General features: G+C 37.9%; 1 protein-coding gene across 1 annotated transcript; it reads left to right on the forward strand.

Moving 5' to 3' along the window:
* The first annotated feature begins 7,268 nt into the window (after positions 1-7,268).
* On the forward strand, positions 7,269-16,492 carry LOC117291661. The gene is made up of 2 exons (XM_033773503.1): positions 7,269-7,590; positions 13,564-16,492. The coding sequence occupies exon 2, from the start codon at positions 13,622-13,624 to the stop codon at positions 14,990-14,992; it is 1,371 nt and encodes a 456-aa protein (XP_033629394.1). The 5' UTR covers positions 7,269-7,590; positions 13,564-13,621; the 3' UTR covers positions 14,993-16,492.
* Positions 16,493-21,076: the final 4,584 nt, after the last annotated feature.

Genomic DNA, 21,076 nt, shown 5'->3' on the forward strand with positions numbered 1-21,076 from the left:
ATGTGCTTACTGTAATAACATTGATTATGACAGAAAAGCATCTTAAGAATATTTTGGTACTCGGTGTTGATACATGCCTTGAACCTAAATGAAAACAAATGGCAGTATGTGTCTCCTGAGGAAAATTATAGTCAAAACGTCGGGACAGAAGAAACAACTTCACCGGCTCTATTCGGAACAATTCCTCTATCTTAACATATATTTGTTTGGCGTATACTTAAAAGTAATATTTGAATACAATAATAATTTGTGATTAAGATACAATCGATATGCACATATAGTGTCGTCATTTAAGAATTACCGATCATTGGTTGCAAGGTAAACATAATTCAAACGCTTCCTTCCAGTTAAACAATGGTGGAATTATCAAAACTACATCAAATTCCATACATAGCAAAACGTTGATCAAATCAAAATGGACAGGAATTTGTTTTGCCCTATGAACAAGGCACCAATGTAAAGCCTATTTTGTTATTGCAAAACTCGCTAAAGAACAAGTTATATAACCTAATTATTATTTTTCATTGTTCATAATAATATGTACGAATGAGTTATACAACAGCCATTGAAAAAAGACGGTGGGGTCCATTACCGCATGTATACGACAACAGACGGATACATAACAACTCAAATGTTGTCTCATTATCTACCACAAACAAACGAGAGTAAAATTAACCTCCCACGCGACTCCCTAATGACAATAACTCCATATTCTGACAGATGTTGAAGGTGGACAAGACCTGGAATTCAGCTGGTACGTTTTGTCAAAATTGTCAAAATGTTGAGAGTATTATTGGAATGGATGTACTTATGCAAATAACAAGTAGAATAATGGCCTGACGTTTCGACCTGATAGCAGCAAAGCCCGAAGGACAAAGCGCCAATTCATTTTCCTGGGTCAGTCTAAATATTGTGATGAAGCGACACATGACAGTTGACTCACGCCATCTTTTACAGGATGATCGGACGCTCTTTACATGTCCTCTGTTCCCCCCCGTGAATGTTTAGTGGTGATCTTTTATAATTATTTCTGATAAAGTCTTGGGTTTAAGCTTTGACGCGTGGGATGGTCGCGAGGATCACGCCAAGGTCTTGATGTGATGTAACAAACTATGATGTTAAATAACCGTAACATTGTTTTAAAGGCAGTGGACACTATTGGTAATTACTCAAAATAATTATCATCATTAAACCTTTCTTGATCACGAGTAATGGGGAGAGGTTGATAGTATAAAACATTGTGAGAAACAGCTCCCTCTGAAGTGACGTAGTTTTCGAGAAAGAAGTAATTTTCCACGAATTTGATTTCGAGACCTCAAGTTTAGAATTTGAGGTCTCGAAATCAAGCATCTGAAAGCACAAATCTTCGTGTGACAATGCTGTTTTTTTCTTTCATTATTATCCCGCAACTTCGACGACCGATTGAGCTGAAATTTTCACGGGTTTGTTATTTTATGCATGTTGAGATACACCAACTGTGAAGACTAGCCTTTGACAATTCGCAATAGTGTCCACTGCCTTTAAAGGGATTAGGGACTTTTTTGTACCAACAGAAATATAATTTGTACATGCAGCGGTGAAAGGTATTGTTCGTCGAGTTTACATTGTCAGCCTGACCCAGATGTACTGTTAACTTAAGTGCAAGTAGTATCTGCGTGCCATAACTAAAAATAAGAGATACAATAAAACCACCCTCGAACCAAAGAAACGGTCAATATCAGATCAAAAAACATCCATTAATGTAATTACAATGCCACATAGTTACAAAACCCATGCATAATCATTGCACATCAATTTGTGTTTTGTTGGACGCAACGTCAATACATTAGAGTTCAATGAGAAGATTTTTTTTAAAAACTCGACAATAGTAATGAATCAATTTATGACCAATTGTGATCAGACAGTGTATATAAGATTGCAATCAGAAAATTCTACATTATTTATACTGTGAGTAGAAGCTTCGTGTTTAAAAATTCATGTATTTGTCCTAAGTCTTCTACTTGAATTATGGTGTCGACATGAACGTTTGTAAAGGCAGAAATAACAGAATATAAGATGTCATTTTATCGATACCACAATGTAACAAGCGTAAAGTGTCCCTTTGTAAACATCGACTCGTTGGCAAACAACTGTGAAATTAACGCGACGAAAAAAAGTGCGACGAAGCAGACTGAAGAGCTTTCATCAGCCAGACTAAAGGCAGTCTTTTTTTCCTCAGCGGAAAATAACTCCACGATGTTGATTTTTGAAAAGGGTTGCCATAGTGTTTTTTCTCTTCTTCTCTTTCTATCTGTGCTCGAAACTGCGGAAATCTTGCGTCGTTAGCGACTGAAGCCCATTGGCTTAATGGGAAACGAACGTGATAAGATTGTCAATTTAACAATATGCCCCTCGCGGGTGACTGATCGTTGAAAAAGGACAGTGATGCAGTGATTTTCTTCCGAGACGTTTCATTTGGCCAGTTCATCAATCTCTAAACCATCCACTTATATCTATTCTGGTGTATAATTTAGAAGCGAAAATAACTCATTTAAATTCCTTGAAATTTGTTAATACACGATTGGAATTAAATTCACAATACGAACGAACTTTTCGAACCGTCTTCTTTCGTCCCGCTCATACACTGCCGTACACAGTGCCAAGACTCATATTATAGTAATGCACAAATACACACAAAATAGAAAATTGTATTTCCATGGAAACACAGCTTGCAATTTGTATGTCCGGATATAGGACCGCAGTGCAATACAATGTGCCGTCTGTAATATAACAACGGAGATAAATCCCACAAGGTTGTTTTTTTTACAAAAGAATAAGAACTCCCACTTTTGTTAATCAGCGGTTTTACTGTGTTTTGGAGAGAAATAGTTATCGAGGGTGCGGGAAAATGCAATCCAATTTATGTATAAAAACAGCGACTGTGTTCGTCGCAAAACTGAAGTTAAATATCTCGTTTATAAAACAACACAGTCATCACAGTTCGGCGGAAAAGAACAACAATACGCGTAGATCACTAAATGCTTGATCTTATGCTTGATTACAAAATAACTATTTTTCATGTATGATTTATTTTTAATGACACTGGACACTATTGATAATTGTCAAAGACCAGTCTTCCCACTTGGGTATCTCAACATATGCATACAATAACAAACCTGTGAAAAGTTGAGCTCAATTGGTGGTCGAAGTTGCGAGATAAAAATGAAAGAAAAAAACCCACACACTTGTCACACGAAAATGTGTGCCTTCAGATGCTTGATTTCGAGACCTGCTTTATTTTGAGTAATTACCAATAGTGTCCACTGCCTTTAACAAGGCAACATTTATATTAGGCAACGGTTCATATTAAAGGCAGTGGACACTATTGGTAATTACTCAAAACAATTATTAGCATAAAACCTTTCTTGGTGACGAGAAACGGCTCCCTCTGTAGTGCCATAGTTTTCGAGAAAGAAGTAATCTTCCACGAATTTGATTTCGAGACCTCAGATTTAGAACCCGAAGTCTCGAAATCAACCATCTAAACGCACACAACTTCGTGTGACATGGGTGTTTTTTTCTTTCATTATTATCTCGCAAGTTCCATTACCGAATGAGCTCAAATTTTCACAGGTTTGTTATTTTATGCATATGTTGAGATACAACAACTGTGAAGGCTAGTCTTTTTTTCTTTCATTTTTATCTCGCAAGTTCCATTACCGATTGAGCTCAAACTTTCACTAGTCTTTGACAATTACCAATAGTGTCCACTGCCTTTTAGCGCCTAATTTGTTTTTATTTACTGTGTGAAGTTACAGTGCAAGTCTTCACATAATGTTTTGTCTGGTAACTGAACACGTTTCCCCTTCAACGTGCACGTCCCGATTTACAAACAAATACCAAATACATATGAGACGCTTGTACGTCTAAATTGTTTATACACGGCTAATGTGCGTGATTTATTGTTGGAATGGCCGACAATAATTAATGTTAAGTTTCTGGTTAACTATCACTTCTCGTTGGCAGATTTTTGTTGTTCGTGCATTACCTTTAACGGACGCAAGGTTGGTACTATTTCGCATCTATGAGAATAGTCATTTGAAATCAATATAAAGTTGTGGATTATTTCGGCCAATTATATTGCTATACACTTTGCCTTGCATATTAAAAAAGAAGCACGGTGTTAATATTAACACATAACCCCCCCCCCCCAAATTCGGTACATTTTTACTATATAAGTGTAGGTCCGACATAATGTGTTAAACGAGTTCGATTTGATTTTATACAATTGAATAGTCAGGCCCCTTACTGCTGTGTTAGTGTGTTACGGTAAGCGTAGACAGGGAACACACACATACGGCGATGGCATGATTACAAAGAGCATGTATACAGGGCTGTATGCTTCGTTTTTGACAGGGCAAGGGCAACAAGGCATTTTCTTCTTGGTAAAGGGCACCATATGATGAAATTGCAAATTTGTACTGGAGTATTTCAAGGGCACCAAGGCAATGACCAGGGAACACGGAGGCAATCGCCTTCGTTGCCTCCGTGAAGTATCAGGCCTGTGTATATGTTTGAAAACACACCAAACACATAAACGCGAGATTTTAAAAACCCTGAACAACGAATACAGATTATTCTTTCTGACGCATATCAGTGATTGGGAATATGATTATCATCTTTACAATAAAGGTTGAGCGACCCTCCCCTCGTTCTTAAATTACTTCATCTGAAACAATAATTAAGACATCTGACGCCTTTACATTTCTTACAATAATAACAGTATGAGTGAACTTTCACATTCATTATCTGTGCGCGAGGTCGCTGAAACCCAAGCGTGTCATTAGGGAGTGACAGTGCATGATTTCATGGTTTTATTTTTGTCATGGTTTTTTCTTCTTTTTCTGGATTTCGCCAACCACCTTATGTCTGCTAAAAATTTAATGTGAAATTTGACTTAATGTACTTGTGACGTCACAATATTAAGAGCGGGGTTCATGAAGGCAGAAGTGCTGTGTACTGTTAATTTAGATTATGTCGCTATAATAATCACACCGAGTAATTGAGTATACTACAGCTGACAAAGGTAATTTCAGCACTTTATTAAAATTATGATAATGTGATGAACATTTAACAAAAATTGTGTTTTTTCTGTCATCTGTGTGTTGCATGTTCTGCCACAACGACTGTTGAAACATGCAACGTGGTTAATTATCTCACCAGAGCTGTATGAGGATGGTAATGGTATTGCAATGCAAATATGGAAGCTGTTATTTCTACAGAAAGAAAAATCAATTAAAAATCAAATTTAAAACAGATATACTATATCTCTAGCATTTTCCATTTGAATTTAGTTATCTGACAGTAAAAAAATATGCATCTTTAGGTTGACGCAGTGGGTTTCTTTCATTGCCTTTCACCTCTATTGTCAATATTGATGAATCACGAAAGCAAGCTGCGGGAATTATTTTTGGTCCTTGCCAGGTTACAATAGGGACTAACTTATAACTTACATTAGCGTAAGGAAAACAATAAGGGGAAAGCAGAATGTGAACGCGTTATTGGCCAAAGACAAGCTTAAAGATACTGGACACTATTGGTAATTGTCAAAGACCAGTCTTCTCACTTGGTGTATCTCAACATATGCATAAAATATTAACAAACTTGTAAAAATTTGAGCTCAATCGGTCGTCAAAATTGCGCGATAATAATGAAAGAAATAGCACCCTTGTCACACGAAGTTGTGTGGTTTCAGATGCTCGATTTCGAGACCTCAATTGTTCTAAATCTGAGGTCTCTGCACTAGCCTTGTAAGCGTAGAATGCCTCGTAACGTGGAGCACGCACGCGCAGAAGCCAAAATTCGCCGCTAACCCGTGAAATATGCTTCCGTAAGCACAGAATTCCCTGCTTCCGTAAGCACCGATTCTGTGCTTACGGTAAGCAGAGCCATGAAATTGGGCCCTGTTTAGTTACGCCTAATAAGGGTTACAGTGAGCTAAGCTTCTCTATCTCTTCAAGGCTTACGACGAGATATTATAACAAAAACTCTTTCCAAAACAGCCCAAGGGGGGAGTATGACCCCGATGGGGGTAAACACGTTCCGAGTCCGCCCATGTCATATCTTCCGGCCAGCCTTGTTGGCTAAATGGATGTATATTTTATGCTTAATGCTGAATGTACGTGTGTCGACTCTTTTACTGATTGGATACAAACCACGGGGGACTTTTTTTCCGGCGTGTACGACAGAGCTTTGCACGCCGCTGCCTTGAAAGAAACATCGGCGTCTTGTGATGATAGGAAGTAGGAAATGCACGGTAATTCAAGATGCATCCAAAGTTCACCACAGTGGCAGCTCCTCAGTCCTAATTGATGTATTAATTTGTGCGAATGTTTTTTTTCTCTCTCTCTTTTGTTTTTGTGAGATCATTTCATGATCGATTCTGTTCTTATGTGGAGTTTATGTGGCGAAGGATGTTTTGTGGTTTGATGTTTTTGATTGTGTTGGTTTGTGGCATAAGGCACTTCTGATACCACTATGTAGCAAAAACTAGGAATAAAAACAAAACCCCAAAACAAAACTAATAAGTAAAAGAAGGAAACATTTTTAGCTGACGCAAATTATTTTCTAGACATGTATTGATTAACTTTATTTATTCTCAGTCATCCATGAAAAACCATTTCAAAAATCAAATCCACTCATTACATAACATTATACATATTTTGTTGACATGATGAAATTTAACAAAAAAACACCTGAATATTTTTGTTTTATGACAAATAAAAAAAAATTTATTATTATTATTTTTTTGTTTGCTTTGTTGATTTTTAAAATCCCCACTATGCCGTTCGGTTCTTTTCAAGACGAATTTGAGCAAGAATTTCTTTAAGATCTAAATTGCAACAATGTTTTGAATGCTCGATTTATATGAGTCATGTAGTGTGTTTACGTCCAAAGTGAGCATTAGAGCCAAAAGCTACGATCGTGTCGGGTTTCACATTTGATACGCCTTATCATACAACGTCAAGAAAAGGGTTGGAGATATTCATATGTCGAGTCAAAGATGTCATCAGAATAATGGTTTGTCAAAAACAAAAATTTAAGAAAGGGAAGAAAATGAAAGTGTACAACTGGAAAGGTGTAAAGGGATAAAATAATGAAACGCAAGGCGCGCTCTACGAGTTGGCTTCCTGTTTGTGCTTCATGACAAGGTTTCGTTCGGGTTGGCTCGACCGTGTATACTCCCTGCTGCGTGTCATCATTACATGAGTAAAAAGACACAAGAAAGAGACGGGCTTGCAAGAAATAATGGTCAGATCTGAGCAAGTCCCTTCTGTTCGTGACGTCATTGTGTCGTGCTCTTCAGGCAGAGCACGAGCAGAGAGGATCGGCACGGGGTTTTTCTAACGTTACCGGCCAGTTGACTTGGATGTGCCGGCCCATTCGCGTCGGGTATACCTCCTCACCAGAGTCTTCTACCCGTTATACGTGGATTCGTTCATATAATATTCAAACCGGACTTGTTCTTTGATAGCGGCAGAATATTAAGCCTGAATTGATTGTTTTGGATCGTATTTCAGAAACACGCCGTCTATGAGTGGCTTTTGACGGGTGAGTACAATATTATGATACCGTGTATGGCTCGGGGAAATAATATTATTATGAACGTGTAACATGGAAAATCTATTTCACGATAGAGTCATATTTTGATACACCTGATCCGTGGATTTATGAAAATCTGAAATCGATGAAGTAGTGTTTTTGAGCTTGGGATTGGGTCCGGTTTAAAAATAAAATTAAACTAAACAAATTTGCATACAGAATTTGTTTTCGTTTTTATTAAATTTGTTTATTATTTTAAGAACCAAAAATATCAAAAACATGAATGACGTTTGTTGAGACCCATAAGGGCTGATGTATAAAGCTGCAAAACCCTTAAAGCCATTGGACCCTTTCGGTAAACAGTGTTGTCCAAGGCCCACACTTTGTGTACCACAACTTCTATATCAAATGACATGTGTTTAAAATAAATCCGTAATGATCGTTAACGAGAATTTATATTGTTTTGATGTTTTCTCAAAAAGTAAAGCATTTCATGGAATAATATTTCAAGAGAAGTCTTTCACCATTGCCTTCTGTAAACCCTGTAAGTTATTTGTAAATCTGTGAGTTTTTTGTTTTTTTCCTGAACCGAAAGGGTCAAATGGCTTTAAAGACAGTGGACACTATTGGTAACTGTCAAAGACTAGCCTTCACAGTTTGTGTATCTCAACATATGCATAAAATAAAAAACCTGTGAAAATTTGAGCTCAATCGGTCATCGAACTTGCGAGATAATAATGAAAGAAAAAACCCACCCTTGTCACACGAAGTTGTGTGCGGTCAGATGGTTGATTTCGAGCCCTGAAGTTCTAAATCTGAGGTCTCGAAATCAAATTCGTTGAAAATTACGTCTTTCTTGAAAACTATGGCACTTCAGAGGGAGCCGTTTCTCACAATGTTTTATACCATCAATCTCTCCCCATTACTCGTAACCAATAAAGGTTTTATGCTAATAATTATTTTGAGTAATTACCAATAGTGTCCACTGCCTTTAAAAAAGAGTATTTTTTATGTTACAAAAAGATATGCACAATATGAATAAAAATTGAAAACATCAAATGTTCACAGATTTACACACAGCTAGCTTGATTGATGTCCATGGTGAACAACTTTCCTTGAGTTTTGCCAGCAATGCAATTAGTGTTTGAGAAATGAGTAAAACCATATGTTATCAGTTTTGACCTCGCGAGTCCGAAATTCGTGTTAGGGATTTGACGGCGACGACGGATTGATTTATTAAAAATTATAGTAATCATAAAACCATACTTGGTAACGAGCAATAGAGAGCTGTTGCTAGTATAATTGTGAGAAAATGGTTCCCTCTGAAGTAACGTAGTTTTTGAGAAAGAAGTAATTTCTCACTCCAACGAATAAAGACTTCAGCTGAAGTCCTTTAATATGCATTTGAAAGTACATGAAAGTAATGCAACAATTGTGTTTTTTCTTTCATTATGATCTTGCAACTTCGATGACCAATTGCGCCAAAATTTTCACCGGTTTGTTGGGATATCACCAGGTTAGAATACTGGTCGCTGACATAGTGTCCACAGCTTTGACTAATTGATGTAAATGTTGGGTCTCACGAAGTGTGGACACCTGTCTCTGGCAATTATCAATATCGCTTTAAAGGCAGTGGACACTATTGGTAATTGTCAAAGACTAGCCTTTACAGTTGGTGTATCTCAACATATGCATAAAATAACAAACCTGTGAAAACTGGAGCTCAACCGGTTGTCAAAGCTGCGAGATAATAATGAAAGAAAAAACGCCCTTGTCACACGAAGTTGTGTGCGTTTCGATGGTTGATTTTACTCAAGTTCTAAACCTGAGGTCTCGAAATCAAATTCGTGGGAAATTACTTCTTTCTCGAAAACTATGTCACCTCAGAGTGAGCCGTTTTTCACAATGTTTAATACTATCAACCTCTCCCAATTACTCGTCACCAAGAAAGGTTGTATGCTAATAAATATTTTGAGTAATTACCAATAGTGTCCACTGCCTTTAAGCCAACGTGCTAAGGGAATTGCGAGAGGGCATTTAAGTGCTAATTATAATAACTGGATCAGGAGAAGAGAATATTTATCGTGCATTACGGGATGTTTAAGAATGATGGGGCTGGGTTCGAATCCGAGTAGCCTTAATATATACTTCAAAAACTGGGGTGTTACACTTGACACCATTGCTGTTGCCACATAAACAGAAAAAGAACGCTCATCAGAATGTTAAATACCACTTATTATTTATGCAAAAACAGTTTGTGTCAATTTAAAACTCTTAAGTCTTTTATTTAAAACTCTTAAGTCTTTTATTATTTGAGTGAGAAATCACCTCTTTCTCGAGAAAAAAAACAAACAAAAAACCCCAAAACAACAACTTTACTTCAGAGAGAACCGTTTCTCACAATATCAACAACTCTCCATTGCTCATCACCAAGTTGTTATGCTCACAATTATTTTGAGTAATTACGAATAGTGTGTAGTGCCTTAAGGGACATGACAGTCATTTATTATTAATTGAGTGAGAAATCACCTCTTTCTCGTAAAAACCCAACACTTTACTTTAGAGGGAACCGTTTCTCACAAAATCAATAGCCAAGTTGTTTTGCAAGTTGTATTGCTAATAATTATTTTGAGTAATTACCAATAGTGTCTATGTGTCTTTAGGGACATGACGGTCATTGATTATTAATTTGGTGAGAAATCACCTCTTTCTCGAACTTCAGAGGGAACCGTTTCTCACAATATCAACAACTCTTCATTGCTCATCACCAAGTTGTTATGCTAACAATTATTTTAAGTAATTGCCAATAGTCTCTAGTGCCTTTAGGGACATGACAGTCAATGTTTTTTCTAGTTGAAGTCCAATAAAAAAGAGACCAAGAGCGACTCACGTTTTCGAAAACGTGACACGTTGTCGCGCTTACTGCCCATAATATTAGCAGGATGCTGTCATCGGATTTAAATAAATCTAAGCCTGAGTCCCAGGCTGAGATGGTGTGAATATTTCAGCAAGGGGGTGGGTTCCTAAGACAAACACCAAGGGGGAGCTATCCCCAGCTGTGACACTTGTGTCCTTAAGCAAGACACTTAACCATTGCTTCATCCTTCGGATGGGACGTATAGCCGTTGGTCCCATGCGTTGTATAACGCATGTAAAAGAACCCAGCGCACTTAAAAAGAGAAGGTGTTCGCCCGGTGTTCGTGGCTGTGGCTGCTGTATGCGCCATAGCACCTATCTTTCTGAAAGTTTGTATATACTCAGCGCCTTGAGTACCTTGTTTGGTAGATACGTGCGCTATATATAAGACCTCGATATTATTGTCATGATTATAATATAACTTAGACATCTCGCAACATATGTACAGTACAAAACCTTACACAATAGACTTCTCAACACAGTTAAAAACGAAACCTTACGATTTTCATGCTTATAAATATTTGATTTTAATCATGCATTAAAACGCATTTTATGCATTAAAACGCATTTTAAAGCAGCCTTCATTTGCATGAAACTACACGAGATTTAATTAAGTTAATTTTACAAATTTTGTTAAATTCACGCACCGTGTATATTAAAGCAAGATTATATTATCTGATAGAGAACACAAAAAATGGATGAGCAACGCGTCTTACAGATTTCTTAATTAGTTTTAAATTCAGAAGAAGAAATTTAAGCCCGTTGCTCACACTCTGAAGAAGTAAAACGCTGAGGGGACGTAGGTTGTCTGAACCAAACCAATCCATTATGTTTTAATAGTTACAGATTTTCTAAAATGTCATCTTGCATCATAACATGAGACTCGCAATGATAACTGTATGCTCCCACATGTGCTCAGTCACTGTCTGCAGATAGATCGAACGTATAGCGACATCATAGTTTATCTGTAGATTTATATTGCGGTCAAATGAAAAAAGAGAGAAGTTTTGGTCTGACAGTTGCAGCGTGATTGATGAAACTTCCGTAAACGGGGAATATAAAGTAAACTTGGACGCCACATTTGTCGATTTACAACCAATATATTTCTCAAAACTCTGATTTACATCTTCTAATCCAAAGTCGTTGTAACGCCACGCTAATCTTTATCTTGGCGTAGCCAAAGGGACAGGGGGAAACTGCCTTCCCGAAAATGGGCAAAACATTGTCAACATGTTTGGCACAGAAGGGTGGATAATGTGCGGGGACAGCATACAATACTTTTTACCCGGTATTAGAAAGTTTGGGTACTTATTATAAAGCAATATTTTGCTCATTCAATTAGCACCGTCTTCAGACAAACCTCTCCAATATTTCGTTCAGTTTTCCAAATGCCCTTGAATGAGCAATAAGATAGTACAAAATGAGTGTAACCAGACTACCAACATTAAGATTATTCACTCTTTTTTCATGGAAAGTTATCTTAAGTATGCATTTTGTTCTTCAAATTGCTTCTTCGATCACAGTGTTTTTAGTATACCGTTCTCACTGGGTAATATTTCAGTGAATTCTAAAGGAAGTTTTTTGACAATTGCCGATTCTTTTCCTCGAAAAACGAGGTATGATATTGCACATTGTAGACAAACGGGATGTTTCATCACATTCTCTGACGTGAAACTAAACAGTTCCTCCACCATATATTGCTTCCCTCCCCACAGAAATATAAAAACGCAACTTGGAATGAATTGCTCGTGCGTTTTAGAACAAACCAATGGTACATTTGAATATTATTTAGACGGTCTGAAACCAAACAAGTAAGTTTAAAGGTCCATGTATAAAGATTATTGTTTTAACCAACCAGTAGCCATGCAGTTTATACTTTAAATTGAAATTGCTTTGTACATGTTGTTTCAAATGGATATTACAAGAGCATAAACAAATTCGGATAGATTTTAAGGTTCTATTACTCTTCCTCGTGTAGTCTCTGTCTGGTGAATGAAATAATTTGTCAACAATGCAATATTTTCAGCTCCGTGGTCTTGGCCGACGATTTGTGTACTTCTCTTCAACTCGAACAATACATTCCACAAAATACTTAAATATAATTCTTCCGGCAAAATCGACAATAAAAATAAGAAGAAAAGAAGAATAAGAATGTAAATCGGTCAAAGGAAGAGTGAACGATATAGAAAACGAGGTCATTCATTGAAATCATACCGCGGAATCGGGTTGAGTGAGTAGCGCTTACATTCGACATGTCCGTCTTACGAAACGCCGCACTACACCCTACATGCACAATATATACATCCATCAATTACAACAATTTCCTGAGTGCCAACGGGGGAATCAAACCTATGCTAACGAATAACAACAAAATTATACACTGTGAATTGTGAATTAAAGACACTGGACACATTGGTAATTGTCAAACATAACTAACCTGTGAAAATTTGAGCTCCATTAGTCGTCGAAGTTGCGAGATAACAATGAAAGAAATAACACACGAAGTTTTGTGCTTACAGCAGATGCTTGATTTCGAGGCCTCAAAATCTAATTCTGAGGTTTCGAAATCAAATTCGTGGACAATTATTTCTTTCTCGAAAACTACGTTATTTGTGAGGGAGCCGTTTCTCACAATGTTTTATACTATCAACAGCTCCCCATTACTCGTAACCAAGTAAGGTTTTGTGTTAATAATTATTTTGAGTAATTACCAGTAGTGTCCACTGCCTTTAACAACAACCCAAGAAAAGCAAAGATGGAAATAATAAGAGAAAGAAAGCAATTGTCTATAGACACACACCATTAGTGGTGATGGATGCGAAAGGGAAAACACAATGTATTTTGATTGAGATTTTGTGGTAAATGTACCGGTAATGTAAACAGCACTTTCCAATCAATCCAGTATTTCACACTAATGTACGATTTTAAGACGCATGAAAACCACTTCTCTTCGGAATAGACGGGGTATGTAAATATTTCTTGAGTTAAACAAAATCGCACTCAAGTGCCATTTCCCCTGTCACCAAATATTGACATTTTATTTTGCTGTTTTTCTTTACTATACAGTCGCACCACTCATAGGGAGGACGAAGCAGTTGGCTCTCTACGGTGGCCTCAAAACAACATGCACATGAAGAGTCGCCACTCAGCAGGAAATACATCGTCAGAGAAAAAACCCAAGTGGTTCGAGGACGCGTTGAACACACACGAACATCAGGCTAAGTATTTGGATAAGATCCTTACAATGAAGGAGTCCCTTGCAAGAGATGAACAGCAACAACAGCAGCAACAACAACCGGGAGGAGGTTCACGGACCACCAGATACAGGCAGGGCAGACGAGACAGCGGGAACAGTGAGCCAAGCTCGGCTTCAACAGGATCTACCTTCTCGCACAGTCAAGCACCATCTAACTCAGGTTTCCCCAAGCGAGGAGCCAAGACAAAGTCACGGGAGATGGGGAAGGTGCGCTCCCCTCCAGAGATGTACCCGATTGATGTGGTACAGGGGCGGGCGATGTTCGACAAGGCAGCAGGTGAGACTGGTCGGGATAAACCGGCAAGATGGTGGCGCTCGGGAAGCCTTGACGAGAAGCACGTTATCAAGAGGAGCTCCAAGGATATGCCTAAGATTCTACCCCCGATGGCAACTATACCTGCCCTCGAGCGTCGTTCCGGTCACTGTGACAAGATAAAGGGGTACACTTCAAGCTGCACGGGGTCAAAGGTCAACAGAGAGGAAACGGAGAGGGACAAGATGATCGACCTCAAGATGCCTGTCAAGAAATCAGCCAAAGCAATGAGTCATGTTAAAGGGTCAAACAAGGCCTCCGGGAAACTGTGCAAGTCAAGGTCAACTGAACGTCCCTTAAGGAGAACGCAGTCTTTGGACTTCCGCTGCGAACTGGCCCCAGTTCACCATCCAATTACCATGGAAACAGGAGCACCGGTTGAATCAAACCAGCAAGGCCGGGGTCGAAACGCTACAGGACCTGGTACTACAGATCAGCCAAACAGCACTGCTCCGACAGGAGGACATTCCCTGACAGAATTAATGGACAAAATGGACGTCCTTGAGGGCGCTGTCGGTGGGTCAGCGGACACGATGGAGTACTCAGACGCAGCCACTGTTACCATAGCAACGCAAGACGAACCAATGCCAGAAGATGACCTTACAAATTGTGCCGACACTGCTGAAGACGGGGAACCGGGTGAATCTGACGAGAATCGGTTCGATACCTTCTGCTCCCTTCTGGAGATTCCCAACCCTTGTCTTGGCAAGCAGCGGCGGCACACGCTTCCGGTCATTAACCTGCGACCTCCAACCCCGAGGTTGAACGATCGGGAAGAGGAGAAGGTCGACAAGCATATTGGAAGGATTCTCCGGAAGGTCGTCTGCCAGTCGGTCATCCGCAAGAAAGAACTCACCAGGCTGTGTGAGGATATCGAGGAATTTAACGAGATCAATTCGGTCCTGTCAGATAATATTCAAAGGTAAATGATGGATACCATGGCCAACTCAGTGATGAACTCTGTGAACCCTAATTTGCACGTAGAGCGCCCTCTGTTGATGTGTTCCATGTCGAGTCGAACATAGGTTAACAATACACACACAACTGCCGAAATAACAACATTATTTTATCGAAATGGCGTGATGATCGGTTTTTGGACACATGACACATTCAATGAAACAATGAAACGACATTCACAGGCCTGATTTGGCACGATTCTGTGTGTTAAACTTCTCTCCAAGATTAAAGCTGACCTTCTCGGAAAAAAACCCATAAAAACAATTGGTAATTGGCCGAATTGAAATCAACATATGAGTAGAATTATGAAACATGGTAGACCCATTACTACATTACTACTTGGTTTCGGTAAATGAAGATAACAAACGAAGATAGACAATGTTTTAAAGGAATTCCCTGCACACACGTCATTATATGCATATCATATAATATGGTTTCCAGTTGCCAGAAACAAAATATCTTTAGTCACCTTTATCTTTGACAGAAGCTAGCAAACACAATCCAAGCTTGGGTCTGACACATTACCAATCAGGTTCCAATTTCAAAGAGCTGCTCAAGCAAAAAATTAGCTTAAGCACGAAAATAGCTCGCTTATTTTACACATTGTTACTGGCCAAAATGTCATGCCATATACATTGCTCGTGAGTGGTATTTAGCTGTTTAATATTGAGCCGGTAATCTGAATTTACTAAGCAAGGATTGTTTTGCTTTGGTTACCATTCATTTCCCATCGATTCCAGTTAAACCTCAAATTGTATTGATGAACATTGGTAACGTATTTTTAAAATGACAACTTCCGCCTCATCATTTTGATCATAATCACATTGTCATGACAACATGCCACAAATTCTCAGATTGATTACAAGCCCTTGACGGGTAAGATTAATTCACCTACATCATCAGCACTGACCAAGTGTTAAGGTCGGTGCGATTTTAATATACAATTTACGAGAATGCGTTTTCTTCATGGCGGCCACAACAATTATCTTAATTCAAGATTTACCGAGTGACAAAAAGCCTTTTAGCGTTTCTTCCCTGGTGCCCCATCACACATTTTAAAGTAGAAACAAAATTGAAAGTTCAGTTTGTGTATACATCGCTGCAATTGTATCCCCGTACTATTTTCGGGCATGATATTTTGTCCCTGGAGAAAGGGTAGAAATATTTTAGGGCTGACCACACATTGATGTACGCTCCGTTAATTGAAATTACAGGATGATTACAATTTGTTTGGTTTTTCCCCAAGTGCAAAAACCTGCAAATCAGACCAACGTAGAAAAACATTATGCCTGATTTTGACTGTCCTTGTTTGTTAGTGATAGCAGTACTTATATATGAAGTATGTCCTGAGAAAAATTGTCCCTCGGTCACACTACTTTTGCTTCATGCATTGGTTTGGCTGCATTTGCTTGTTTTTGTTTGTTTAAAGCGCAGTGGACACTATTGGTAATTACTCAAAATAATTATTAGCATAAAACCTTACTTGGTAACGAGTAATGGGGAGAGATTGGTAGTCTAAAACATTGTGAGAAACGGCTCCCTCTGAAGTGGAGTAGTTTTCGAGAAAGAAGTAATTTTCCACGAATTTGATTTCGAGACCTCAAGTTTAGAATTTGAGGTCTCGAAATCAAGCATCTGAAAGCACACAACTTTGCGTGACAATGGTGTTTTTTCTTTCATAGTTATCTCGCAAGCTCAAATTTTCCGCATGTTTGTTATGTTATGCATATGTTGAGATACACCCAGTGGGAAGACTTGTCTTTGACAATTACCAATAGTGTTCACTGGCTTTAATAGACAATCTCCACAGAGTTCTTTGAAACACAACAATGGACAATACCAGAAAAAATGCAATACAATAAGCATAAAAGACATAGGAACCTGATACGTTGAGGATAGCACAAAACATCTAGAAAAAGCTTAGATCTGAACGCACGAAAGTCAATATAGCTACATATGCTAAAGCTCGGTACCCTTTCAAGCTAAGATCTTTCATCCTTGAGGAAACTGACATGCTGCCATAGCAGACACGTCCCACACTGGAGGCTGATGAACCGACTGAACTTTTAGCAGTCAGTACAGGGTAGGATAGTACACACTAATCACAACAATCAATTTGCATCAATACAGCCCCGTGCGCCCATCAAATAATGTTTGATACTTCACAGATAGAGACTATAGTGCATGAGATATAATTATCTTACTTTTGGTCTGGAGCATCTCAGATGCGTGCATCTTGAGAGAAACTCCTACGTCATCATCTCACCATAGTCGGTTTGGATTTGAATAATCAGATATTGATGACCATGAGCGAAATGTTTGTTATTGATTTGAAACGTGTGAACACGTTGCAAGTATGATGTGTGCTTTTTCTTCCCATTTTACAGTATTGTTTGAAACTTTGCATGGTGTGAATAAATAAGAAGAAACTATAGTAAACCTGCAGGAACAACCATGTGCACATTTCTTAATACACCGGCTCTTTTCAGAGCCAACACTCCCACAAAAACGATTTACACAAGGTTGTACCCGCAAATTTACAACTTCTATATTTTGACAGTTTCTTCCTATCCCTTCCTATTATAGTGCGACATCACTAAAGGCAAACCTTTTATTTACTCATCACTTTTAATAACAAAACTGTTCAGGTAGATAATTTTGATGATAATGTGCCGTGACAGTGTGTATTGTTAATTTGGCTCTTGTGTTACCAGTTAATGTTTCTTGTCAAGCTTATAGAACAACTATTGTTAGTTTTCTTGTTGGGCAAAAGTGGAAAATTGGTTGGTACTTTTATGTCATCACACCTTAACAGTGAATGGTTAAAAGTGAAGGTAAAACTTTGTGTCAATATGCAACTCATTTTCCCTTTCGTCAAGGTGTTTTAGTGATAACTGGGAACACATTTTCAGGGTTTCGAGCTTCTTGATTTAGGATGTGCATATAACTTGTAAGAGAGAAATGTTCATGTTTAAAGACTTGCACACAACATACATGGTATAAAATTGGTTTATTATGGTTGTAAACTAAATTTTAATTTTGTTGAGAAATGAGAAAACCAATGAATTTTGATCTTGGGTTTAACAACAATATAATTTTTTTTTTAAAGGATCGAGAAAAAAAAGTGGAAAACATTTACATACAAGCCACACTTTTGTTCTCGCGACTCCAACGACCGATTGCGCCTTAATTTTCAGAGGTTTATTGTTTCATGTAGGTTATTATTACGGTCGGTCACTGCAAGTTTGGATGCAGGTCTTTGATAATTACCAGTGTGGCACATGTGCTTTAATTATAGGCTATTTATATTTTAATGAGTGGTAATATAAGTTACAACTTGTGAATTAAATTATTTAAAGGGTCACGAACAGGCTGAAAGGGGAAAGGGGCATAGGAGAGCGATAGAGGGGTGGTGTGTTAGATACCCAGCCCCCAGTGAATGCCCCAAAAGGGCTGGGCCCAATTTCATGGAGCTGCTAAGCACGGAAATTTGCTTAGCATGAAATTTCTTCCTTGAACAAAACAGGATTACCTACCAAATTTCCGGTTCCTGCATATCGCTTATTACTATAGTGTTCAGCTATTGTTTGCTTATCCTGCAAATCATGTGGAAATTTGTTTGGTAATCCTATTTTTATCAAGGCAAACAGTTTTATGCTGAGCAAATTTTTGTGCTTAGCAGCTCAAATGAAATTGGGCCCTGGTGGTAAGATAATTTTCTCTGCATTTTAAGAATGTTAACTCCCAGTATTTACCACTATTGCACTGGTTCACATTGTATTGGCTAAGTATAGATTATGATATTTATTCCTAAAGCTTTACGTCCCTTGTCGAAGTTTTCCGTCCATCAAGATTTAAGTAACATCTATACTGTATTAATTTGTGTTTACACAATTTTAATTGCACAGTAATAATCATTATATTCTGCATAATTTAATAGTCATTACAAAAACGAACTGAGGCCCGTTTTCCCGCCGAACTTGGGACAGCTTTGCGTTGCAACTCTCTAAATGTAAAAGAGTGAAAAACACCACTCTTTACATTTGGAGTTGTCCCTCAAATAGCTCTTTAAAAAGAGTTGTAGTTTTATTTAACTCTTTTAGAGTGGTTGTTTAAGGACAAAGTCAAAAAATCCCTCACAAAGATGCAAACTTCAATCTAAAGAGTGGAAGACCACTCGAAAAAGAGTTGTCCCTCATATCGCTCTTCAAAGAATGCTTTTGAAATCTTTTACATTTAAAGAGATGAAACAAAAAGGCAACTTATACACCGTACGTGGGTATTCATTGGATGCTTACAGAACATGGCGCAATGCTGGAAGTTGGCTGGAACTTAATTTGATGTCTGTATTTATTTTAAATATATTGCTTATCATAAGATTAAAATGTGTATGTGAAGTTTTGTAAAATTCTATGTTGACATTTTAAAGTAGAGTGGATGTTATTTCATGTGGTTATAAAATAATATACAAAACACGCACCAAAGTTAAAGCGTCAGTATGTTTCATTGTGTGGCGTTTCACAATCGAAAGCAGGACACTAAATAAAACAGGGAACCAAGTCCGTTCAGCACTAGACTTGATGGAGTATAGGAAGTATAAAAACAACGTTGACGGCCTTGCTTAAAAAAAACAATAACAAAAACTTACATTTTGCTTAACATAATCAAATGGAATATCGTTTAAGTACCTTATCAGATGGATAAATGACACAGAAATGCTTCAATTGAACATACTTTTCATCCATTCTTTGCAATGTCTAAAATGAGCGATGGGAATTTGTAACCTATACAAGTACCTTATCAGATGGATAAATGCCACAGAAATGCTTCAATTGAACATACTTTTCATCCATTCTTTGCAATGTCTAAAATGAGCGATTTTGTAACCTATAAGCCGGAAAGAAAAATATGTAAAGCCTGGATTAAAAAATGCTCGAATTGAACTGACTACACAATGTGGTTGGACTGTCGCCATGGCTCTTTCCAAATAAAGCCAAACAACAATCTTGTTGTATTGCATCTTAATGTCCCTTTAACCCGCTTACAAGTATTATCCCATTGATGACCACTTAAGAATAACGTCAAAACAGCAATATATCCACTCAAAAGTCTGACCGATTCTTTACAGAGGATTTTATTTATTCCGATAAGACGGAAATGCTCCTGTCTCGCTCCTGGTGCGATTCCTTTAAAAACACTGGTAAATAGCTCAGGCCTGAAAGGTATGTATCTTTATCTATCAAATGGATGGTCTCAATTAAAGGTGTTGCAATTGGAGAAACACAAAAACCCACACGAATTCCAGATAAGACAGATTTCTATTCTTATAGTTACCAATCTAATCTTGTCGGGTAAAACTGAAATGTATAAGAATAACTTCTAAAAAAATAACCATAGAGTCACTATTTTTTACAACAATCATCTAAACAAAATTATCTATGTTTCAACATCACTAAATTACGTAAACGGTAAGCCGGGTATGTCATTTTAAGTTAGTTATAAAGCTACTATGGACAGGGAAGTTTCATTAAATGCAAGTTTTCAAATATTTCTCCCCAGTAATACTACAGACAGCACTGTAAAGGTCACGTTGTGTTAATTTCGTCGTTTTATTTTGGTTATTTATCTCACCCCAAAACCAAGATTTTTTGAACAGAGTTTTTGACCTTTACGGTGGACGAAACGTTCTTTAATTAGGTCTGACATTTTTCAACAAGGCGATTGCTCCCAGTTTTAATCCAGTGAGGCTTTCTAATCAAGAAAAGCACTTGTTCGTTTGCTGTAATCAGCAAAACTGTATCCCGTCTCCAGTCACCTGCATGTAACACCTTTAACCTATAGGCGTGTATGATTTTATTACCAAGATGACCGCCTGACATTTCGTTTGCATCAGTCGTTCCAATTTGAAGATTTCCCGATCGAGTAGAATAATCTCGTTCTGATCTCAACCAACGGTCGTCCAATTTGCCTTGCATGAAAAAATGCCCATGTTTAAAACACACCCACAAAATCTACAAATATAGGCATAACAGAAATCTACCCGGTCGTGCATG

The sequence above is a fragment of the Asterias rubens genome, chromosome 6 (genome assembly GCF_902459465.1).
Source record: "Asterias rubens chromosome 6, eAstRub1.3, whole genome shotgun sequence".
NCBI lineage: Eukaryota > Metazoa > Echinodermata > Asteroidea > Forcipulatida > Asteriidae > Asterias > Asterias rubens.